A 25,754-nucleotide genomic window follows, 5' to 3' on the forward strand; every position below is an offset into this window, starting at 1 on the left:
CCTAACATTAACGTTACCTTAAATACGACAGTTACACTGCTGATTAAACAGTACCACTACAGCTGAGCTGGGGCTTGGTATAGGTTCATAACGTAATTTGTGATTTCCAGTGAAAGGGAGGGGGAAAGTATCGTGATTGCTCATTCGCTCTTCGAGACTACAGCACATCGCAGCACACAGCGTCAACTTCAAAACATATCGGAAATACGGAGGAGGGTGGGTACTGTTGGGGACATCGACGGCTAACAGCTATTTAACCAGCCAAGTGATACAAGCAACCCTGTATCCCAGTCTGGTAAGAATGAAACCGTAAAATATATTGCTAACCGATACCGAAAACTGCACCGTGTGTGTGTGTTGCGCCAAGCTAGCTAGCCAGCTAACTAATGTCATTTAAACCGCAGCGGCTAGCTCGGCTTGGTCTGGTTCATCTTTCTTGTCACAGCTGGCGAGGATCAGTTGTAGTTGGAGGTTGGGTGAGAACAGTTTCCTCTGCAGAGTTTACAGGATTATGCGGTTAAAAGTGTGGCTGATTATCTCTTGCTTTGAGTAAACATGTCCACGTCAGTCACAGAACAGTTGAAAGGTAGCTAATTTAGTTTACAGTAGTGTTAGCAACTCTTAAAAGTAAGACCCGTAACGCCAAGTTAACGTTACAAAACACTGCGACGAATAGCGTTAATAAACGATTTAAAGCTAAACGTCGATTTGTTCAAAACGTCGTTTTCTGAGTGTGTGTGTTATTAGTTAGCCATTCAAGTTTAACATAGCTGCACAGCCAACATTGTGTAAGCAAATGTTAGTCAATAGTAACTCAATTTACGTACCCCCCCAAAAGCTTACACAACTTTTAGTTAACGTTAGTTAACAAACATTGAAAGTTTGTTTATGTGTCATTGCTAAAGGCACAAGAGCGACACAAAGCAAAAGTTTTGTAATACGTTTAATGAGAACTGGAATTGGCAAAGAACTCGGTTTATTAATAGCTAACTATCGTTACTCGCTGCAGAACTTGAGCTGCTGATAACATGGTCACTGTTGAGATATCAGTGTACACTCATTGATGGCGCCATTTCCTGCTACTTTCTCGCTTGAAGCGCTTGACTTCCTACTGGTTTTACAGTTTTCATAGCCTCTGTTCTTTCCTTTATTCTCATGTATAGCCTCCTCAGCAGAACAAAAGGCTCTGCATGGCGCCCCCCCTCCTCCTCTGAACTGTCAGATTGATTGAGTCCATACTTGAGGAATGAGAGGGCCAGTGCAGGGGACAGAAAGAAGGACTAATATTTTATTTTCCACAAGATCAACCAATAACTCAACCTGCTGACATCAGGGATGTTATCTTTTTCATAATGTCACACACTCTGTGTCGTCAGATGATTCATTCTGCACACCCAGTACACTTTTCCTTTTGTGTAAATGTATATGACACATTTCTGTGTCAGGGGAAACAAAAGCTTATCTATAAAAATAGGACTCCGCCTAGGCTTGAATGAAAACGGTCTCTCCCTCTATGACATACATTTTTTTTAATCACAAAACATATCTTTTTTTTTAGTCAAAAATTACAAATGTTCTTAGATGTAAAAGCAAATATGTTGGCCCATTTTAAAGCAAAACAGTAAATTGTAAGTTACCTGTATGCACATCTAACTGCGTACAATCTCCACTTCTGACATCTGTACTTTTCTTGTCTCTGTTACTTAATTGGTGACAGAGAATAAGAAGTTCCCCTCTGTCCATGACCATTGGCAGTTATTGCAGGTTACTGTGATATTGAGGTTGGTTGTGACAAAATAATCCCATTACAGGGTAACATCATTGTTGTTGTTTTTTTAATCATGATATAGTTTTTTTCAATTATCATCTTACACATTACTGCAACAGATGCTTTTTTCATCATCAGTCACGTTTTATTTTAAACGAAGTAATTTACTCTATAGTCTGACTATCATAAGGTACTATTTGTATTGTATTATAGAATGATGTTAGTGTTAGTTGTTGGTATCAGCTGTCAGACTCTCTGATATGATTTTTCACATAGCTTTAATCTGTATCTTTTTGCATTATATATTTCCAAGGAACAATGGTTGGCAATCATCTTAGGCCTGGTAGGTCTCAGTTCTATGCAGTGTTATTTTGTTTGAATAGGTTAAATGTTACAGGTCCTGTGGTGTCAACTCTCTCCATTCTTGTGTAATTTGTTGCTGCAGTTTTGTTGTGGTTTTTCTGTCCCCATGGAGGTTTCCTTATCTCCATTGTTGATTGCTAAGTTTGCAACCTACTGCAAGTTACTGTGATTGGATAAGTGACTGTCCCTGGTGGTTTTGTTATAGCTGGAGGTGAACACTACACTATGGAAACAGCATGAGCAACCTCAGGCAGAAAGATGAGAAGAAAAAGTGGGAGGAAGGAGGAGGATGATGTGTCGTGTCCCCCCCCCCCTCCTCAGCAGTCTGTCCCAGCAGAGTCGTACTCGAGGGAACTGCCATAGAGACATGTACCAGCTGCACCCACGATGAATGGCCAGGGCTCAGGATGGGTTTCCATGACAAGGATGCTGGCACGCGTTGTTATGCAGACACCTCTTTTCTCAGGGCATGTTTGCACATTATTTCATTGCTTGGTATTGCTTGATTGCTGCTTGAGAGAAAAGGCCTGCTTGCGTATACAGAATCTGAATAATGTTTTTACCTCACGTCTGTTGTATTTTACTGATAGTGGTTTGTGTAAAGAATATTTTCCTAATGTCTTGGCAGCCTAGTAAAGAAAAACAATGCTGTTGTGTAAGAGCTGTTTGCACTATGCTGAACACATCTGTCCAGATCAATTTCACTCCTATATGCAGTACTAAACACCAGTTCCTAAACGAGTTGAAATACTCCTTTTTAATTAGCTTACTCTCACATTTCCTCACTGGATGAGTTGTGGGTCAGTGAATGGAGACACAATTGACAAAGCTTTTTGTGGCAAGTTTGCTGGAATTACCTCTTTTCCACTGTGAACTATCCATTTCTGTGCACATTTCTAATAGGAGAGTTGTTATTTCAAAACTACAAATCAGTGTTTTTGTTGTTGGGGAGAACGTGACACATTACTGATTTCAGAGCGGCAATGATTGCCAGTAAAAACAGCACACTGAGGACAAATTTAAATCTCCAGGGGCCTGTTGGACCAGTTAGATGTACACCTGGTCGTAAGACTGGGCTGGACATAAAATGCACCTTAAGCCCTACATAAAATTACCTGTTGCACCATCTAGGCGTAGTGCTACTTCTGAGATTAAATCTTACGCCTAGTTAAAGGTAGGTGTAAAGTGAAAGGTCTTGACTAGGTGAAAATAAAAATGTTGACAATGGCGCATCCAATATACAGGCTACACGATCAGCTGGCTTTCAGGTGTGACAGAGTAATGAGAGACCGCACCAATCCTCTGGATATATATGAAGATAGAGAACTTTGCCCAATTGGGCAAGTGCATCAGATATAAACTCCTGTTTCCAGGATAATTGAAATGCTTGCTCGCACTTCAGCTCATATCAGCCGCCATTTTCTCTCGAACAGAGATGAGAAGGAAGCGAGATGGTTCACGTCGAGTTTCTCTGGCCCTTCAAGATCGGGCTCACCAATGTGTTCGTCTACCCATCCAGCAGGAGGCCATGCTCACCAAGGAGAGATTTCGTTGAGACTCCGACATACCCGGTATTTTTTGGCTGTATGCATGTGTGCTGTGCGCATCCAGGCACCATCTAAAAATGAGTACCTTTTTGTAAACAGGAAAGGCTTTCACTCAATTAATGTTAAGATTGTGTGCGATGTAGACATGAAATTAATTGATGTGGTGGTATGGGTCTGCCCATGACGTACACATCTTGAGGGAGAGCGCACTGGCAAGAGTGTGTGAGGAGGGACGGCTCTGTGGCATAATGCTTGGCTACCCTTTAAAGAAGTGGCTGATGACACCTGTCATGGTACCCCGGACAGAGCAAGAAAGGTAGTACAACTATGTGCACTCACAGACAGGTCAATCATTGAGCGCTGCATAGGAGAGCTCAAGTGCAGGTGTTTCTGGCTTATGTTTAGGTTAAATATGAAACATGTCCTCCCCCTGTTTATTTTAGCCTACAATTAAACTGGTATAGGTTATCAGAGAGTAATGTTATGGGATGATTTATAGCTACTGCATATAGCCTAGTCATACTATTGACTTTTTATTTTTTATTTTAGATTCCACTGCTTGCCAGTGAAATCAGGATGGAGCCAGAGAGGGCATGCATCATCATGTGTGCAGCAGCTGTGCTGCACAACATTTGCATAGCCAAAAGAGTGCCTCTCCCAATGCAGGATTTGGGACCAGTGGAGGCAGAGATGGAACATATCAGAGAACAAGCTGCAGAGGAGGATGTGATGGCTTGTCTCATCAGAAGCAATATAATTTGCTTATCAGCCTATAAAACAATGTCTTTTCCGTAAATCAACCCATGCTCCAAATGAAGAAACAGCATCTTGTCCATGTCCCGGCGAAAAAATGTAAAAAGCTTGGCTGCCCTGCCAACAATGCTGTCGAAAGATTTGTGGACGTTTTGAAGTAGATCGAATGCTTGGTCTTGCAAAAGTTATTTAAAGGGGCCTCAAAGCAACAAGCATGTTGATCGGTATCTTTGTGCAGACTGACCACAAGTAGCGTATAAGTTAACCTCATGAAATCTTTTAAATGTGATGGTAATGTTTTGCATGCTATGGCACTGAATTTAGCATGCAATTCCCTCCTATTTTCAGAAAAAAAAAAAAAATATATATATATATATAATGCACTTCACCAACTCACCAGGAACACCAACAATGTCAGACACCTTGGTCCACATTTATTTATTTTTTTACTTGTGTCCCTGTATGCAAACATGGACACATCATAGATTATTGGGTAACCCGCCACTGCAATTATCAGCCTCTCCTTCATTTTGCTTGGGAACTAATGTTTGGTCGGAACCAAAGCTTACACGATTGTGTTCTCTGGAAGTCTCTCGAGCGGAGGACTTGAAATTTCCGATTGGTTGCCGCCGAACCGCATCATAGCTCATTACCATGAAGTTGCCTGGACTTCAACTTTCCTCGCCCCCTGCTCACATAGAAAATTAATGACTTCTGGTCACTTTGACGCTCTCGCTGGCGGCGATCTGAACGCACAGTAAGGCAAGTTTCCCTTTCTCGAGCATCTCCTTTTCCACCTGTAACGAGATGCAGCTTTATAAAAATAAAACTTGTTTCATAAATTGTGAAAAAGGGTTTATTACTACTACTATTTTTAAGAGGCCATGTTACCTTCAAAACTGGTGTCTGATGAACAATCGCAATTGGTGTCGAAGAAAAACTGGAGGCCTCTTCAGCTTTAAATTGCTTTTCTTCAGTTAGGCCTATATAGCTGGCCCCAGTGTCACAGCCTCTTAGCCCGTTGAAAGCTGGTGAGTTGTCTCTAAACACATCCATGATGATAGTGGTGTAGGGTGAGATTTAAGGAGGTGGTCCCTGACCCTTTGGGGGCGGGGTTTGAGCAGGCTAGAGTCTCTCCTGGCTGCCTGAAGAAGGTCTTTCCATTTTTACTTCATTGACTGTCTGACTTCCCAATCCACCCTCTGCTTCATTGACTGCTGCTATCGTACTATGTCTGCCAGACATCTTGTTTTTTCTAATTAGTTATGACTTTGTTTTGTTTGCATACTAAAATAGCCATATACTTACTGTAGAGTTCAAAATTTTTTATTGTTTCACAAGAGAGTAATTTAATTTTCGTTTCTTCGGCTCAGCAGTAATTTTTAATCTTTTTGTTGGTGCCAGTAAATGTACGTTTGTAACCGTAGCAATGTGAATGCAAACCGCACACTGATCTTGCCTGGCACAGATTGTTTTTTATCAGTAATGGAAATAGTCATTACTTTTTGTAAAATTGCTCACCACTAAATACTTGGATCTGGTGCATTTTTGCACCAAAATAACCTTTTTAATATATTCTTTCAAAGATGTTTTTTAGGATTGATGAATTTTTGGTCAGTCTAGTGCTTTTTCTGTATAAACAAAAAATATGAAGTAGATTTTTGCTAAAATTAGCTTGTTTTTTCCCTTTTTAATTTTATTAATAACATACTTTGCCTATTCACTGCATATTCAGCTTCTAAAACTAACACTGAATTGAAGGTGTGAACTGTGAACAAAAGTTTTGACTCCACTTGCCTGGTAAACAATATTACCTAGCTTGTTCAGCCACACTGCGTTTGCTAATTGGTTGGTGTCAGCGGTTATATGCTGACTCTGACAAATTTTAGTCTTGTCTGTGAATCATTACATGTGTTGATGGCTCATTGAGATCTTAAGAAGTTAGAGGTAATTAGAAGCTTCCCATCGATCTGACTCGAAATAAGATAAACCTTTTTTAATCCCTGGAGAGAAATTCAGGTGTCATAGCAGCAACAACAATGAGAATGAAACACAGGAGAGGTTCAATTCTATTTTATTTATATAGCCAATTCAAAACAGACGTTATCTCATTGCACTTTTCCTAATAGAGCAGGTCTAGATCGTACTCTTTATAATATTATTTACAGAGACCCAACAAATCCCAGGTAAGAGTACAGAACCAAACCAAGATAATAAGAATAAAAATCTAAATAAAAAGGGACCATAAACCCAGCTACTCAGGCAGTTTTTCTCCTATAAAACCGTTCAGCTATGAGACTCAGTTATTACCTGACTTTCGTGTTTCAACCCATTTCTACCTCTGCTCTTCCTGCACTCTAAGCAGCCACAAATCTGGACATTATTCCAGTTGACAACAGATTTCTGTTTCATCATTAATCTTATTTCCCTGATTAGTTCTTTTTCTCTGGTAGCAGATGCAAATGAATGAAATCCGCTGCAGTTGTCGGAGTCTGAGCCCAGTCTACGATATATGTAACTGGATATATATGAGAAATGTGATTTCATAGGCTTTTTTTCACTCAACTAAATGCTAGAACAACATAACTATACTTAATTTCCAATAGCATGTCAATAAATGTTATGTAATTGTGGCCATTTATCTTGAAAGAGCACCTGTTTTTCTGCCATGCAATCTTCCTGTTGAAAGAGATGCAAGGGACTGTACTGTAACCCCTCCCATTGACTGTCATCTTTAATGCTAGCTCTTCTGTATTTTTATTGTTAGATGTGTAAATGTGTGCTGTGTGCTGCAACTTTGACCAGTTTTTTTATAGTTGGATACATGATTTTAAGACAGATGGATAACAAGTCCTTATAGCACACAGGAGTCTTATGCTGTATACCTGAATAAAATCTTAAAGTGAATCTTTGTAAAAAAAAAAAAAAAAAAAATATGTGGAGCACTAATGTTGAGCATTTCTATCTTTTTAAATTTTATTTATTTATTTTGTCTGAATTGACGTACTTAAATAATGGCTTTTTTTTGCTTTACATGTGCTGGCCAAGACACACATTGCCACTGAGGACTTTAGAAATCAATAGCCAATACTTAATAGCTTTTGTTTACCTTTCTTGCAGTAACACTCAGGAGAAATGCAGCTTTGTAGGCAGTTGCAACCAATTTTAAACAGTAAAATAGCATTGTACTCAAGCAGGGTCACAACTTTACTCTGTATTCTGCTCATTTGATGTGAACCAGCTGTGCCTGGAATTTCTGGCTCAGATAACTACCAACTGTAAAATAACCCATAAGGGGTAATAAATGGTGTTGAAAATATGTTGATTTGTGCATAAATGCTGCTGATCAATTCTAGTCCAGAGAATGGGCTGCCTCGACAGTTGGAGATGAATAAAAAAGGGGGAAGAAAGAAGAAAAGAGAGACTCCATAGGAATGTCTGGTTAGGTAAACCTCCTCTGTGGTTACCCCCACTGTGACATGGTCTGGCTGCTCGTTTCTCTCTCTCTGGGGCTGCTATGGCTCTCAATCGGCTGTGCATGAGTTCTCTGCTCTTCCTTGAGGATTTGAACAGCATTCCTGACCGTAAGCTATAGTTCTACTCCTTAGATGATCTAAATATATAACTCTCATACTCTAAATCCCCATCCCCGATTGTCTTGTCTACTCTTCATTCTAACCTCCATGCTAGGCCTCTTGGCTCCTCTTGCATTCATTTATGTTGTGCAAGCATGCATGAGGACATACTATGTATATGTAATATTAATGCCCCGTGGGCAGAAAATAAAATGTCGAATTTGTCGGCTGTTATGTGCCATCACTTACAGCACACATTGCACAGTGAAGTAAAAAAAATAAGAGGAGAGACCACAAAAGGGTCGCTTTGGTGTGCTGGAGTCTGTTATGTCATGCCAGACCTGCCTCTTTTTAAATTCTAAATGTAAAAAGGAAGGATATCCGTGCAGGAGAGACAATGAAGTCAAAAGAACACAGTGTAACCAGACTGTTGGCTGCTCTCCCTCTCCCCCTCAAGCTCCTCTTAGTTTGCTTTGTCCTTCTCTCTCTCTTTGATTCACTCCTCATCGTCAGCCTTTTAGCTAACACAGAAAGAAAGATTCGTCTAAATCTAGTCACTGGGTCTCTTTTTTTTTACATGCGTGTTAAGTCAGTGCCTGAGCTTTGTTGAAGGAGGTGCCTGCTGCCAAGTTCTCACTGTATAAGCCAGCTCAAGCACAATATGGCCCTCAAGCACTAAAGCAATCCAGACTTATCATTTCTCCCCTTTGTAAAGACATTTGTATATCTCATTACAGATGAATGTGATGCTGGAAGAATAAGAAGGGGGTGTCACAGAAAGTTTGAATTCAGTCCCTCTGGGTTTTCATAATGCATGATGCTTAGTCATTTAGCCGAAACTTGCACAACACATTGATCTTTTCAGCTATGTTTTTGTCCTTGAAAACCTGAGAGGTTTAATCATTTATATTAATCTAGTAAGCCCGAAAGACTCTGAATCAGTTAGTAAGTCTTAGTCATTACTTAAAAAGAGATTACTGTTTTCCAGGTCGCTTGTTTTTGTTTTCTGTTTCACATCTCTTAGTGGTGGAGTTGAAGTTCCCCACTGTAGGATTAACCAGGGTCTTTATGTCATGATCTTTATAAATCGTATTCATAATCTATGGAGTTATTATAGGGGCCAGGCAAAGTGAGAGGGGTCAGTCTCCCATCTGCTCACAGTTCCACATGCAGATGAAATTCATCTGCAGCAGCAGCAGTGGCTTTCCTCTGCTTTTTGATCCACATATCCCCTTAGAGAAAAATCTGTATTATCCTTGAACTGAAAATCCTTGCAGTCAGCTGTCAAAGCAAAATGCAGAAATACATCACTACAGTTCAGCAAGCATGACTTTGTCAGATGTCCTCAATATATCTATGTAGTTGTAGTTGAAGTAGGCTGTATGTTTCAGTCATAGTTTTTACAATTAAAGGAAGATTTTGTGATTTCCTGTCAGTTATGATAACATTCACCATCTTCACTGAGGAAACTCTGGAATGTGATGACACTGCAAGACTCAAAGCCCAATTTATTACCCATATGATAATTTATAAAACTACATTGCTTTGCAGTGCTAATTCCTTAAAAATGAGATGTTAACAAAGGCTAATATGAAATAGCATTTAAAAAGTAGTTTTCTTCAAATTATCCTAATAATAGTAACTTATCATTTGCGTGATGGCAATATAATGCAACATAACAAAGAATAGGCAGTCATGGTTTTTTTTTTAATCTCCTTTCAGAGCACTCTGTTTTTCATCTTTGTTGTCTTTTTTTCTTTCCCCCCTCAGTCGCTCACCCTTAACAAGCTGTGTGTAATATAGGCCTACCTGTTTTTGTAGAGTGTGACATGGATTGACTGACATACTAAACACGAGAAAATGGCAAGAATGGGAACACTGCTTCTGAAAACTAATGTACTCTGCACACATTGTCCTTATAATGCATTGTTTTCTCCTGTGTAATTTGCATTACATGCTCTAAGGGCTGAATCTGTCAACACCATACTGATGATTCAGTAGGAATTAACTAAACAAGCATTACAACAGCTGCACTTTGGGCATTCATCAATTTCTGAATTTTATTGAAAGAGTTTTTATAAAGCAAACATTAGCCAAGCAAAAATATAAAAAAAAATGTGTGGGGAAACATGCCTGCTTTTATCCCAGAGATGATAATGGCCTATATGACTTAAACTACAGCCCGACTGATATGGGATTTTTGAGGCCGATACCGATTTTTTTTTTTGAAGGAGAAAAATTCACTGATTACCGATATGGTGTCTATGGATCTTTTCTATATTGATTGTGCACCGATTTTGAACTGATATGACTATGCAAAGGCTGCTTTCTTAAGCATATATATCTGTGTAAATAAAATATATCTGTGATAGGCCCATATCGGACGATAAATCTACTTAAAACATTAGTTGTTAAGTCCAAGTGCATTGGGAGACATTGCATTGCATCTAACTGGTTTTAGACCTTTCATTCAGTGTAACAGACTTTAATAAATCTTGACTTTTGGGCATGAAATCTAAGCTGTAAAATCAGTTACGGTATTATGTGTAGGTGAGAGGTTGGCAGCTTTTTTTTTTATCTATCCATCTGTCTTTGTCTCTCTACCAGTCTTGTAGCATTCAGTGGGATTAGGATTAGTGGTCTGGCTACTTTAACAAGCACTAATTGATCTGCAACTAAGGATGTGTTGGATACTGCAACAGACAGCACCAGAGTAGGGCTAGGGATTATGCAAGTTCGGCAAGCACAACATTGCAGCAACCTACAGCAACAGGGCCATTGAGTTTGTTGGCTCTAAAACTAGGAAGTTGCATCCGCATGGTTTCCCGTCTGCCATCGGCTGTGGGCAGCAGGCCTGTCTTTGGGGAGGCATCTGCACTGTAGGCCATGCTGGGCCTGATTAGTCAAGGCTATCCAACTGTTGAATCTCCATGTAAACAAGTACTATCCATTTGTTGGCCTGTACTACACACAATTAGTCATTGTTTGTATGGGGAAGTCATTCTGCTGTAAACCTAAAATCGCTGATGACAACAATTTCAACCAAAGGTTGTTAGTCAATGTAACTGTCCCTCCTCCTCTTCTGTGTTTTGTCTTTCAGAGCTGTTCTAGAGTGATTGGTCCAGTTCCTGTCCATCCAGTGAGTCTAGTGGCTGTCAGCCCAGTGATCTGCTTGAGGAGTCTCATAGCTGTGGATTGCATCATTATGGGACAATAGGAGTGGAAATCAAAACTCTCCCTCCTCCTCCTCTTCCTCCATCTCCTCCCCCATTTCTTTTTCTCTCAGACTGACTCTCCACTGAAACCCTCCCCCTAACAAATACACAGTTACCCACATGCAAACCTCTGACCACTCCTCCCACACTGGTCATGGTCCACTCCCCCTGTCTCTCCAGCCAGTCAGGCAGTGAGTTGATGGAAGCTGTGTAATCCTCTGTAAAGTATAGGGCCTATACGGCTGCATATGGTCCCTTTTTGTCATGGCGGCTGTTGTTGTTGCGCAGGCCTCCCTCAGGAGAGAACATGAGGGAGAACAGAAGGCAGCATAAAGCTCACAAAGGGAGGAAGAGAGAGCGAGAGAGTGAGTGAGAGACACTGACGCTGCTATTTAATTGACCGGAGGAGAATGAGCTTCACAGGGCAATGGATGGAATTCAACGGGGGTGAAACCACATGATGTGGGACTGGCATTACCACCTCACGCCAATCACAAATTGGACCAACAGTCAACTTTGGATATATTTGCCACATAGTGACCTGCAGCAAGGAATGCAGTGAAATAGAGAAAAGTAGACGAGACTTTTTTCTTGGTTTAGAATATTTTTCTATTTCCTCTTTGGTTTTTTTTTTTTTTTTTTTTTTTTGGTTTTGTTTTTTCAATTACAGCCTACCAAAAGTGCCTTTTTTGTTACTTTTTTCCGCTCATCTTGCTCTATATTCACACTCCATATTGCCACCAATTATTGCATGTTTACATACAGTAACTGTCAAAGTCAATGCTTGTTGCCATATTTTAGAGAAGGTACATAGTATATTTGACTTTATGCGTGGGTGTTAACAGCCACAACACCAGCCTTTATCAAATACACAGTTGACACTCATCACATTCCTGAATTTTGTTTCTACTTGGGCAGAGCTTACATAGCCCCAGCATTAAATCACTGAGCGTCATTTTGCTCCAGACCAGCGTGACTTTCTGCACTGCCTCCTTCCGACCTCCTTACTTGACGACGCAGAACCGTCGCCATGGTCAGTATTCAGTCCAAATGGCGCTACCTTTTCATGTTCCTGGGCATCCAGGTGGTGGTCATGGCACTGCTGTCCCGAGAGGGATACCAGAAGAGGGTCTCTTACTTCATCCGCATCTTCCGCAAGCCTGACACCACTAGTTTGTCTGGCCGCAACCACACAACAGCTGGCATCCCTGGAGGGGATGTATATGCCAACCTCTCCCACTTATCCAAAGTTCATAGCCACGGAGATGAGATGCCCTACTGCCCTAAGACGTCCCCTTTTATAGGTGAGTGGTCTTGCCTGCTTATGTGTCATTCCACAGTACCTGATTAGACTGTTACTGAAGGTAGATCACTCTGTCCTTCACACGTGTAAATCTCTAAATACAGGATTGGTGTAATAAGTGTCACTACATGGTTGGGGTCACTTTCTGCTTTAAGTGCATTTTTTATGGAAATTGTCTGTCTGAAATCTCATTTTTCTGCATCTAATTATGCTGTGCTATTAGAATTTGAGAATTATATTTTCACACACTCATAGTGGCCTTTATGTCAAGATGTTAATGTTTTGACTCTTACTCTTGTTCAGCAGAAACAATGGCACCCAAATGCATCACAGTAGTACAGCTGTCAGACATTTCCATTTAGCACAATGAAGTTAAGCCATCTTGTGTAAAGATAGTTGGTGGGCCATCACACTACTTGGAATAGAGCTGTACAAAATCAGCTGCTGCTTGGTGCTGTTGTTTTGTGGTAGTTGTAGTTTTTATCATCTGCTCTCCCTGATGTACTGTATAAAGCTTCCAGCCTGCAAAAAAGTAGCGATAGAGGTGTATTAGGTGCAGGTTATGTAGGTTAGGCAACTTGAACAAACTAAAAGATCCTTCTTTAGACCATTTTTATTTTTATTTTATTTTGTTTACTGTGGATATACAGTAAATACGCTTTTTGTCATTGAGCCCCTGAAAAATCTTCTTAAATGCCAAAGTGAATACATATCTCTAAAATTAGTTTTAAATGAAGTATGAATATAGTCCTATAGTTTTAATATTTAGCAAGCAATTTTAAACTACATGGTGATAACTGAGCCAAACATTTTTGTATTTATTCTTACAAAAAATGATTTAGGTCATTGAGGTATTGCCAGACAGACAGAAAGTTAACAGAAACTTTCTGGAATTTCCCTGAAACTGGTTAAACAAGTGGATCATGACTGGGTATTGTTGCACCAACACAGATCTTCTGTACGAGCTGAACAGGACGTACGGGGGATGAATCTTGAAACGTTTGCATCAAAACATCACACTCATTTATTTATTATTATTAATGACCACACGACTGAGGTTGGTGGAATTTGCTTTCGGTACAGCGTTTTAGGTAAGCTCCAACAGTGTCAGTAACATCAAATATATAGGCAGAAATCAACATCACATTAGAGTCAGCGTACTAGCTTTGAGAGGTACACAGTGTTAACTTAAATCAGCCCACCAGAGTATAAAACAATAATTATCAGCATACCACAGCAGCTTTTTAAAAATAAGTGCCTAATGCTACCCACACATTTGCAATAAAACAGTGATGCTAATACATCATGTGGAGGCTTTTTGTTAGCAATAACATTTGTTAAAGCATCAGTGAGTAGTGTCAATTGTGATACTGCATCATCTCCGTTCCTGATGCAAGATCATAGTAGATCATAATAGTGCCGTAAATCGTTTCACCTGATTTCGGGGAATCAGACCCGGTGACAGGCATTTAGAATCGCCATATAGAAATAGCCAATCTTCTCACTGATGGTCTCGTTTGCTTATGTAGGTCATATAGAGGCATCAGTATTACATTGAGGCTTTTCATAACCAGTTAACTCCTTGTAGTTGCTTTAATCTGTCAACATTGATTTTGCATAACAAAAAGAGACAAGGTAAATAGAAATCCTGGCAGGTATGGGCAAACATAGTGGGAATCCACACATGATATAACAGACACTGACATAGACTAGTGTGCTAACAATAAGAAAGCAGGTAAACAGACTGTACTGCCCATGTACATCAATGTAGACAATGATCTAAGGGCAAATTAGTAATCATGAAGAGTAATTACGAGCAAGCAGATACACAAAGCAAATGGTACATATTGTGGCCACAATTATCAGTCAAGATTATTAGTTGTGATGTCCCTTTTTAAGTTTGGTGATTTGAATCATCTGTCAGTTACCTCTGGGGTGCATTGTAAATCTGTCAGTTGAAACACACAATGGTTTTTTAAAAATATTTTTTCATCATAGTTAAAGCTGAAAACACAATCAGTGTTAGGACAGCTCTTTGCTGTTTGAACTATTGTTTCAATATGGAGGAAAGCTTGCATGCTTTTTTACTCTAACACATTTTCCAGACATCCATTTGTTTTGTTCATTTTAACAATGAGTGAATGAAAACTTGCAGAGACTTTAAATGTAATTTTTATAGGTAACCTACCACAGTGTGTCTTTTGAGCATGAAAAATCTATCTTGACCTTGGAAATACCAGTTCATACCAAAAAAATCTTAACTCAAATTCTACTTACTAGCTTTTTTCCCCTCCAGAGCTTACAACCTCACTTCTTTCAACCCCTTCTCATTTCAGTTTGCTCAATGACAACTGAGCAAACTCCTCCCACTGATGAACACAGTGAGATACAGTTGAAAGCTTGGGGGAAAGAAGGGTAGTAAATGGACCTTGTTACGTGTCCTCTATTTGTCTTTGTCCTTGCCACACACTTGTTACACATTACCTAGAAAATCTGAATCTGCTTAATGTTTATTCAGTATATGTAGGATGCACTGTCAAAGCAGGCTTAGTTTTCTGAGTTCCAGGCTCTGCCCTCTGCCCCTTTGTTCCCACTTTATTGCCAGTAATTTTAAACTACATGCTGATATCAGAGCCACAAGGCATTTACTACTTTCCTAGAAAAAAATAATGGGTCATTGGATATTACTGAACAGTCTGTCAGGCAGCAAGGAAATGAACAGAAGCCACCTGGAGGTTCACTGAAACAGGTTTGAGGAGGGGCGAATGACTGTACTGCAACAGTCCAAACAGGTCAGGTTGGTATGTTTCAGCCAAGTATTTGGTGGATGCATGTTGGAATTTTTTCATCGTAACAAAATCCTGTGACAGGTTGCTTGGCCTGTGTTTGCAAAACTAAATTATTTATATCATCTGAAAACAAGGTGACATCTTCAGATTGCTTGTTTGTCTGACAGTCCAAACCCCAGATATTCAACTTTCAATCATATAAAAGTGAAATAGTATCTGCCGGTGTTGAAAAATCTTCAGGTATTGAATGTAGTAGCTTCCTCAAAAAATGCCTTTAGAAGGTATTAAAAAGTCTTAAATTTAATTTACAAAAGTCATAAATCCATTTTATGCTGTTCAAGTTCAGGTGTATTCGGTTCCAGGTTGCGTTCATTTAATTAATAATATCATCAGGGATTATTTGTTATATACTGCTGGGAAGTACTGAAAAAAGTGGTATAATAATAAATAATTCTTGACCATGTCGTCCCTACTGGTTTTCCATCATACTTTTACACTTTGGCCGGTGTGATCATGAAACAGGTATTCAATTGTGTTCTATGTGTTATTAAAAAGGTCTTAAAATCTTTGAAAATTTAACTTGGTGAACCCTTCAGAAACCCTAACTGAGAAATGCATGAAATCCTCACACTTGAGAAGCTGGAACAGCCTTGCTACCAGACAAAATGTAATTGAAAGGCATCAGAAATCTTCAAAATGTTGAATTCTTAGAAGGGAAACTGTCGATTTTGTTTGTGGGCATTTCCAGTGAGATGAGCAGGGGTCATGTAGAGTAGTAATTTTCTGTTTTGCATACACAAATATACTGTGTGCTACTCAAAATTTAAACAAAGAACAAGTGTCAGAACATTTTAAATTATGATGTCACATTCAAATCATAGACTCTCATATTCGAACCAGATTAATTTCCGACTGGTAATGACAATTTCTGCTCACAGGTGGGCCAATCCATGTCAGCTTTCCATCAGGGCTCACTCTAGCAGAGGTTCAGAGGAAAAATCCACTGGTGGTGCGTGGAGGACGCTACAGGCCGCCTGACTGTGAGGCGAGGCACCGAACAGCCATCATCATTCCCCACAGACACAGAGAACACCACCTTAAGTTCCTACTATACTACCTACATCCCTTTCTGCAGCGACAACAGCTCCACTATGGAATTTACATCATTCACCAGGTGATACACACACACACACACATACACACACACACACACACACATACACCAAAGAACATAGACAGCAGTCCCCTCAGCCAACTGGTCCTGAGGCTGGCTGACTTTTCACCTTCCTTCTGACATCACAAACCCCAGCCAGCCGCAGGGCAGTTACACTATCACTCAGAAGATTAGACCTAACCAATTTATATCTAAAGAAAAAGAAAAATACATCACCTATTGGAATGATATCACATGCTCACAACACAAACTAGAAACATATTTGGCCCTAAACAGACTGTGTTATACTGCCTAACCACAGTAACTGATAAGAACCTGAGAAAGACACTGACCGTGTACAGAGTGACCAGTCACTGGCAATAGCGAATGGCAGCCTGGCTGCCCAGAGAGGACAGGCTGTGCTGTCATTGTGATGAGGGAGCTGTAGAGACAAAATTACATTTTTCTATCAAAATATTTAAAAAAAAATAAAAAATCTTCTTTTTTTTTTTAAGTGTCTGTGGTTGCCCGCCCCTTTGTACTTTAGTTGTTTGTTTTTTTTGGTTTTTTTTTAACTTGACCCGGTCTGACTCAAACAACCAATCAGGCTTAGCTAGCACGTAAGTAGCTAATCACAGCGACTCTGTACAAACATACATCATCTGGTTTCTACGTGTCTTGGTTCCTCCCTTCCAGAGCCATGTAGAAAGAGCCATGTCTCTTTCCTTGGCTCTGCTCCCTTCTCTGCTAGGCTCAGCGGATACATTTCCAATACCTCCTTTGCCCACAACGGTGTATAGCAGGCTACAAAACAAGCCAAAAGAAGGAACACCTTGGAGGAAAAGAGAGAAAAAGAAAGTGCTAAATAAAAACAGAGATCAGACCAGGGTCAATATACAGTCTATGGTAAGGAGCTGAAGAGCGACGTGGAGGTTGCCGTATTCATTCTTGACAAATGCTTATGGTAGCACTACAAGAAGTCATCTGTGTAATGTTGATATCTAACTAAGCCAGCTAAATTAAGCTAATTGAGCAAAAATAAGACAGCAAACATTTCCGTGGCTACCCTGTTGTTAGCCTCGGCTCTCTGTTTTTAATTTAGCGCTTTCTTTTTCTCTCTTTTCTTCCAAGGTATTCCTCCTTTTGGCTGGTTTTGTAGCCTGCTATACGCGATTGTAGGCAAAGGAGGTATGGGAAATGAATCCGCTGAGCCTAGCAGAGAAGAAGGGAGCAGAGATAAGAAAAAAGAGAGGATAAGGGTGATGCTGGATGTTGACCACCAGAGTCCACAAACACACACCACAATAAGCCATAGCCCTCTCCTGCTCCAAGCCCTGTCTGAAAGGGGAAAGCATTACACACTACTGAAATTATAATGAAATAATATTGCCTACTTTAAGCTTTAACAGTACTAACCTGATTACTTATATTTATTACTTTATTTCATGTACCTATTTCATTGTCTAATATATTTGTGCTCTGGTAACACATTTCAAATGTCATGCCAAGAAAGCCTATTGAATTGAATTGGAAGAGTCACAGGCTGAATAAGTTATTTGAGTAACATTTTTACTTGCTTTAGTTAATATAGATTTCACATTTGGCAGAAACATAAGGTATATTTTTTTGTTAGATATTTACAGCTATTATCTAGAGAATGAGAATGCTCAAGTGGCTTCGAGGATTAATCTCTTTAGCTTCTTGTAACAATTAATTCACGTTTACTCCTCAGCACTTTATCTCTTACACCTCTTGAGCTGGATTTTTGCACATATGTCATACTGTGGAATCTTGCTTCTTATGATTTGTCTTGTCTCTGCTCAGCAGATAGCTCAAGATAAGTCTAGGAGGTTTATAAACAATGCATCAGATGCTGCGTTTTGTTGTTTAGGATAAATCAGGGTCCGATATAATGAGTTTTTAAGCTGGAATGAAAATACACCTTTTCTATGTGGATTGTGCACTGATTTTGCACCAGTATGACTATGCAAAGGTACTCAGCAGGCTGCTTTCTTAAACAAATAACTTTATTAAAGAATATTTAAGTATATAACATTCTTTACATGTTAAATAATTTAACATATACATTGTCAACCAATTCTAGAAATGAACACTGAGAAAGTAAAGAATAAATAAAAGTAAAATAAATAGCTAAATAAACATCAGTACTGTTCAGTATCAGTCAGTTGCTGAAGTAGCAGTTTCTCTAAATTTGACTAAAGTACAGTACTTGACATGGATGTGGGAAGTAGGGGTGCTGAGGGGGCTGCAGCATCAAGCATAATAAAAACCATCAGTTAAAATTATAATGACTTTCTCCTTTTTTACTGGAATTTATATGTGTAGTGCAGTAGTGTTTGTGGTCAGACCCAGAGAGTTCAATCCAGCCAGCTACAGCTAGAGTAGGCCTACATAAGAGAATTGCAGGTGAAAAAATCTAAAACGCAAGTCATGGTTTTTTTGGGCGACTTTATAATACATACTGCTGACAAAGGAAGTCAACAGAGCAGACACATACAGGAACAGAGAAACAGAAAGAGGCGGGGCGGAGAAAGCCTGTGTGTGTGTGTGTGTGTGTGTGTGTGTGTGTGTGTGCGTGTGCGTGCGCAGCGGTGTGCAGTAAGAGACAAAGGTGTAGGGGTGTGTGCGAGTATCATAATCCCAAAATTGAACACTGAATACCTACCCAACGAACAAATAGGCGATTATTCGGGTCCAGCCTTAGAACAGTGCTTCTGCTATAAACATTCAGACAAAACGTTCAATGTATCCGGTGGAAAAGCAGGCTCTTGTAAAATATGGGCACGTTTTTTATTTACTTTTATTTTATTTTTTTATTTTTTTATGTTCCAAAATGCAAATGTTACTTTTAGTGTTAGTAATATATCTGTTCAGAACATGGTGGTTTATGTTGGTAGTGACAGGGTTGATTGTTGTTGAGAACTTCTTTTTCTCTCTCTTTCTGCACTGCTTGCCACAGTATTGTTATTAGCAGTGCATTCTGCTAGATACAGTAAACTTCGAAGTGACTCCAATATAATAAATTATTTATTATATTATCAGTGCATATGGTATAACATATACCAGATACCGATATAACTGCGATAGGCCAACATCGGCCGGCCGATTTTTATCGGGCTATAATCATGACACACTGTTTTGTGTATTAAAACTATAAAATAATTATTATTTTAGCCAGCTAAAAATTTATGTGTTCACGGGTGGAAATTAGTGATTAATGATTTTGTGTAGTGGCGGGTGAATTTGCTCAACCCACCAGCCACGGTGGCAGGTAAATAAAAATAGCGTAACAGAGATTTGTGACACTCCACAACGCAGATTTAATTGCGAGTCTGCTTGTTTCACTCGACACTTTAACGAGGAGACCAGGGAGAACAATGTGGTGTTTCATCGTAGGGGTTCACATTTAAGATGTGTTGATTGATTCACGGCGTCAACTTTGAGCGGCACTGTAGCTGGCTAACATTAACTAGTAGAGATGAAAAGGCAGCAACCCCTCCATTCATGATTGACTCTTCTGACGGTTACTTTGTTTGTGATGCATTTGCAAAGACAGCCTGTTAAACTTGGCCAGCTTGTTCTGCATCCACAATGCCTACAGGAAATGAAAGCTTGCTTAGCAGTAGCTCCGTTTTCATAGCCTAGCCTATTAGATAAGCTTGACCTCTGCCTGCACTGCAACTTTTCCTCAGAATGGATGTTTCCAGTGCGGCACAATTTGCTCGGCACAAGTAAGTAAATTAAATCATTCAAAACACAAACTACTTGTGTTAATTTGCCTATAAGTTATCGCTAAATGTCACGCTGATTACAACCTGGTATCATGGTATCAATACTGCTAGATGTTTGGCGTAATATTCTCAACATCACAAGTCCGTCCTGTGGTCAGTTATATTTGACTAATGTATGTAAACTTGATATTGTAGGAACAGTGGTTAAATAACCTCAGAAACGCGCAACAAGTTAACCATGCGCATGCACGCACGTGCGTGCGTCATAGGTGCGCTCTGGTACTTGAACAAATAGCATTACACCTACTGTGTGTGTGTGTGTGTGTGTGTGTGTGTTTTAGAGAGAGAGAATATCAGTATGTTCCTTGAGAGTTAAAATATTTACCTTATGGAACAAAATAGCCTATTGCTTAAATACTGTAGATCTTGTTTTCACATGCAGTTACACACTGCTGGTGTTCTGACGATTTATGCTGCCCTGTTTCCATTTCAAGCTGTGTATAACCCATAAAGGTATAACTCTCAAAGCTTTATTACTTCTTTATTTATGTTTTTTGATTACAGACAGGGGTAAGTGTACTGTAAGAATATGGGGGGCATGTTGAAATACTACATTATATCTCTATTTAAGATTTCAGGGAGACTGTGGGTCTTGCACATGCGCAGAACCGTTAAGCAACACATTTTAACAGGCAGCACATATCGACAGAACACCGGTGAAGAAAGTGGCTGGTAAAAAAAAAATGGTTTTTTTGGAAGCCACAGCCGCAGTGGCAGGTAGACAAAAAAGTTAATTTCCGACACTGATGTATTCCAGCTTGAGTTTCCAGTTCTTCCAGTATCGAAATACAGTAATGTTCATTCCAATAACCGAGGAAGATCTGCTGGTTATTTGTTGTAAGTTCGTGGATATTTTTTTCCCTTGTCACTCACTCCCTTGTACTGACAAGTCAAAAGTTCTCATTTTATCACAAACTGATTTGTTAATTTTGCTTCAGAAGTGCTAAATTCCTTGCCGTTTAAATACTTGGTGAGACTGGTGAGATCACCGTAACACACAACCTGCTTTGACATGAAGTGTCTGTGTTTACTCCACAGGCCGGAAACTACACTTTTAACAGGGCAAAGCTGATGAATGTGGGTTTCCGGGAGGCTATGAAGGAGGAAGACTGGGACTGTCTCTTCTTCCATGATGTGGACCTCATTCCGGAGGATGATCGCAACACATACGTCTGCGACTCCAACCCCAAGCATGCAGCCATCGCCATGGACAAGTTTGGTTACAAGTATGTCCTTTCTTGTCTATGAATGTCCATTGAAGTGTTCGCGCTTCACAGATAGACCCATAGCAAATTCTATTTTCCACATATATTTGAAACACTTACCCATGTTTTTTTTTCATCTTTAATCCTCTCCAGGCTTCCGTACAAGATGTACTTTGGAGGAGTGTCTGCTCTGACACCACTGCACTACCTCAAAATGAATGGCTTTCCCAACAACTACTGGGGCTGGGGTGGAGAGGACGACGATATTGGAGTCAGGTGAGAATAGTTTAGGTCAGGTGCTCTTAAGGATGAGAGGTTCTACTGTAGAAGTAATGCATCCGTAGCTAGTCAGAAATGGACGTTTCCAGTTTCCACACTCTACTTGATTGACGTCTAAACTCTGATTTCAGAGTAGATCTCTGATATGACATTGATACTAAACACGAACCAAAAACAGTTCTCAGTTGACCACAAAGTACTGTAGGTCAGACTCAAAAAAATAAATATATCATTATGGATACTTGATCAATGTTTTGGTTCATGCTCTCTTGAACCACATAAGGAGATGTGTGAGTGACCCAGTTCGACTGTGCGATAGACCAACATTTGTTTCTTGTCTTCTCAGAGTGTCTCTGGCAGGGATGTATATCACTCGTCCATCACTGAAGGTTGGCCGTTATAAGATGATTAAACACAAGCTGGATAAAGGCAATGATGTGAACCCAAAGAGGTACAGTAAAGAAGTTGATGCATTTGGCTTCATGTGGGAAGTTTGTAGCAGATCTGAATTTAGTTTGCATGCAGACTCAAAAAATCTGAAATTTGATGTTAAGGGGACAAACTCCGTTCAGTTTCAAACAGCAGAAATAATAGTATTTGCTATGTCTTTGTTTTTACTGTACAGGTAAAATGTAAAGGTACGCAGCCTTCAATATTCACTGCAGTCTTTGCTCTCCATTTAAAGGTTCAACATGCTGGCCAAGACACGTCAGACCTGGAAGTTGGATGGGATGAACACAGCTGAATATGAGACAATCTCACGGCAATACCTGCCCCTCTACACCAACATCACTGTCAACATCGGCACTGAGGCCGGTCTACATCCACCTCCCCCAACACCACATCCTCCTGCCAAAGCTACAGGCAAACCTGCAGTCAAAGCACCTGCCGAAGTGCCAGCCAAACCCCCAGCCAATCTCAAAGAGGGCCGCTCACCATAACGTTTCTTCAGTGGCCTGGGGTTTTTTGCTTTTTCTTCAGTTTGTGGAGGAATTAGTTTGTGGCGAATCATCATCATACTACCTGCGGACAGTGGGGCACTCATTTGGGTGATAAAAAACTCCAGATTTATTAAAAATAAAAACAATAGACCTGAATGCCTCAACCGTGAGGTGATGGCTCTCCACCTTGGTTCTTCCAAGGGAGCTACAGTGAAGAGTGAAGTGTAAAAGTTGGACTCTATGAGTTTGTATATCTACAGCGCTGTGGTCGCTGATTAAACCTTGTGATGCCTTAGAATCTTGTTCTTCTTTTGTCTTTTCACTTGTACCTTACATTATTTAGAATATCGGGTTTAATGAAGTGGTACCTGCAATTTCCAGCAGTCACACTGTGCCACAACAGAGTCTGACTCATTTTTGTCTCAACGCCAATGAATACGCAAGTGAAGGAGACAGTTGTTTCCAGTTGTGTGTGTGTGTGAAGCTTCTACAAGGAGTACTGAGAGAAGGAACTTGACTGATTTGTGTATTACTATTACTACTATTACTGTGCACAAATCTTATCTGTCCTCAAATATCTGGGGTTTTGTCTAGAAAGGCTTCCTACACGAGATGCTGGTCTATATCTATTTTGTTTGTGTATCAAAAGCTAGACTAAATTTTTCTAATGCTTCCAAAGTTATGGAAGCTGCACACATAATTTTGTCTCTTGCCATGTTCAGTAGAATTACCAGTCTGAATGAGAAATTTTAGTTCTGTACACCTAGGCCAAGATACAACTCCTGTGTAGCGTTTATCTTAGTCAGTGCATTCAGTTCAGCCTTTCAGATTTGCAGCATATCCAATATCTTCAGCATCTTTTTTGTGTGTTTTTGTTTTTTTTGTTGCCTTTATCAGGTGGAGCAGGTCTTGGTGACAGTGATCAGTCCTCTGCCTTCAGATGAGCTTGTGATTCACATCAAAATGGAGTCTGTCGTGTGTGTGTATATATAGAATTATTATTTTTTTAAATATATGTTGATTTATGTACAGTGTACTATATAACCCATTATGTAAATGTATACCCTCAAGAGTGCTGGCTTGTTCCTCAACACTTTATGTGCAGTCAGTCTTTATGTGCTTTTTTTTTTTGTATCTTTTGCCCATCTCCTGTTACAGTAGCCAAATTTATACATGTCGACAAACAAGGTAGTTCGATCACTTGAGCCCAAAACACAACATGACAAATCTGTGATCGCTGTTGATGGGTAATGGAAGTTGTTTTGCTGTTGTCTCTAGATAGTATTATTATTTTGCATATTTTTACTTCAGTTAGGATTATATTGTCCTTTTATGTTTTGAGAAAATTCTGTGACATCTTGGACTGATTTAATAATTTAAAAACCCACAAAGTAATGTCTAAATGCATTGTTGTCAAGTTGACATATTAATGATGGGAGGTTCTCACCCAACGTTTAGTGAAATTTAACTGAAAATCAGGGATATGATCCAGATATCTTTAGCAATATTTGCTTAAGTTATAGGTTGGCTCGCCAATAACTAAACAGGCTGTTTCTTTCTCTTTTCTCCTTTTTATTCTTTCAATCTTTTTATTTCAAACACATAAGAACAATGTTATCATTTGGTGTAGTCTTCAATATTGACCCAGTTTCCCAGAGATGTTACTCTGAAAGCCAGTTCTTTAACACATCTGCTATGTCCTCCCCACTAGTGCCTGTATACTGCATGTTGACCCTCCCCTCTTCATTTCTCTCCACTCAGACAGATTTGATTGTTTACACGGAAAAAACAGTCCCTTTACCCAGTGAGTGTGGCTGTACTGGCAGGTGAACAGGCTGAAACCAAAGATGACTGCATGTGATGATTGATAAAAAAGGTGTGTGTATACAGTACTCCATATGTTGTCAATTATATCTGTAACACTGTATTATTCTATATATCTTAGTGGACGGGCCTATCATTTCTTCCTATCAATATTTGTAGCCTCTTTCACTTCTGTGTTCAAAGAATCTCAAACCAACATATATTTAGTACAAACCATAGGTGAAAAAAACTTTTTTAGTGAAGGGATGAGGGATTCTTAAAAACTGTACTGAAAACATATTTTTGTCTTCATGTGATTGTGGTATTTGTCTGCTGAAGTGGGTGAGACATGCTCTGAGAGTGGTTGCCTGTGATTTTCAAAAATAGATGATTATATACTGTTATCATTTTGATGTGAATTCATATTCAACTCCTATGGCCTTAGCAACACACAAAATACTAGTATTTCAACACGTGGTCACTAATAGCAACTTTATATCAAGAGTAAATGTGCATGGCAAGGAACCAATTAGTAAGGGTATGGGAATGTACTGAGCACAACATGGAGATGATACATATCAGTGCTCACCTTGAAAATATGAAGCATGCAGAAGTGTCTATGTTGTGAACTGGAAACTGTCTTATTGTGACTTTAAATGCACGTTTCCATCTGCATCAGGATACAGTAGCATTTCTGAGAAAAATGAGCTTGTTATATTCCCATAGTCACAATGTACATTCTCCGTCATTTACTGTGAAACACTTGACCAGATGTTTTGGGTTTTCTGTACGCTACTTTATGTTCGATTTGATTTGACTCCGTTCTGATGTGGATTAGCTCAGCAACAATAGAAAGCAGTCATCACAAAGTAATACTGAAGCAAGCAAGGGCAATGTGACTTTGAGAGTTATTTCGGCTCTCTTTATGAATTCTGCACAGTCCTGAGTGGCCTTAAATTCATTAATAAACTGATGATTCAAAAGAAATGCTGTCACTTTTTTTTATATTGTTTTTATTGGGTTTAGTTGGATGTTTTTTGTCTTTGTGATAATTTGTTTTATTGTTTTGTATCTTAAAACAAAGTGAGTGGTCCGAAGCATGTCTTTCCCAACACACACACAGAACCTGCCAAGTGAAGTGAATACAAATAAATAAATAAAATGAATTTAGCTGCTGTAAGGCTGACTAGCCTTTTCCAAATTGGTGCAGAAACAGCACACTGAATTTACCAACAATGGTAAGGGTCT

The 25,754-nt window shown here is 39.5% G+C and overlaps 1 protein-coding gene across 2 annotated transcripts; it reads left to right on the forward strand.

Annotated features, from left to right (window-relative positions):
* The first annotated feature begins 127 nt into the window (after positions 1-127).
* On the forward strand, positions 128-25,493 carry si:dkey-199f5.8 (beta-1,4-galactosyltransferase 3). 2 transcript variants are annotated; one of them, XM_044208309.1, is made up of 7 exons: positions 128-295; positions 11,107-12,525; positions 16,252-16,487; positions 21,317-21,504; positions 21,637-21,759; positions 22,109-22,213; positions 22,448-25,493. In XM_044208309.1, the coding sequence occupies exons 2-7, from the start codon at positions 12,252-12,254 to the stop codon at positions 22,701-22,703; spliced, it is 1,182 nt and encodes a 393-aa protein (XP_044064244.1). In that variant the 5' UTR covers positions 128-295; positions 11,107-12,251; the 3' UTR covers positions 22,704-25,493. The 2 variants fall into 2 exon arrangements, with proteins under 2 accessions (XP_044064244.1, XP_044064245.1); XM_044208310.1 differs by lacking the exon at positions 128-295 and adding an exon at positions 453-476.
* Positions 25,494-25,754: the final 261 nt, after the last annotated feature.

The sequence above is a fragment of the Siniperca chuatsi genome, linkage group LG9, assembly GCF_020085105.1.
Source record: "Siniperca chuatsi isolate FFG_IHB_CAS linkage group LG9, ASM2008510v1, whole genome shotgun sequence".
NCBI lineage: Eukaryota > Metazoa > Chordata > Actinopteri > Centrarchiformes > Sinipercidae > Siniperca > Siniperca chuatsi.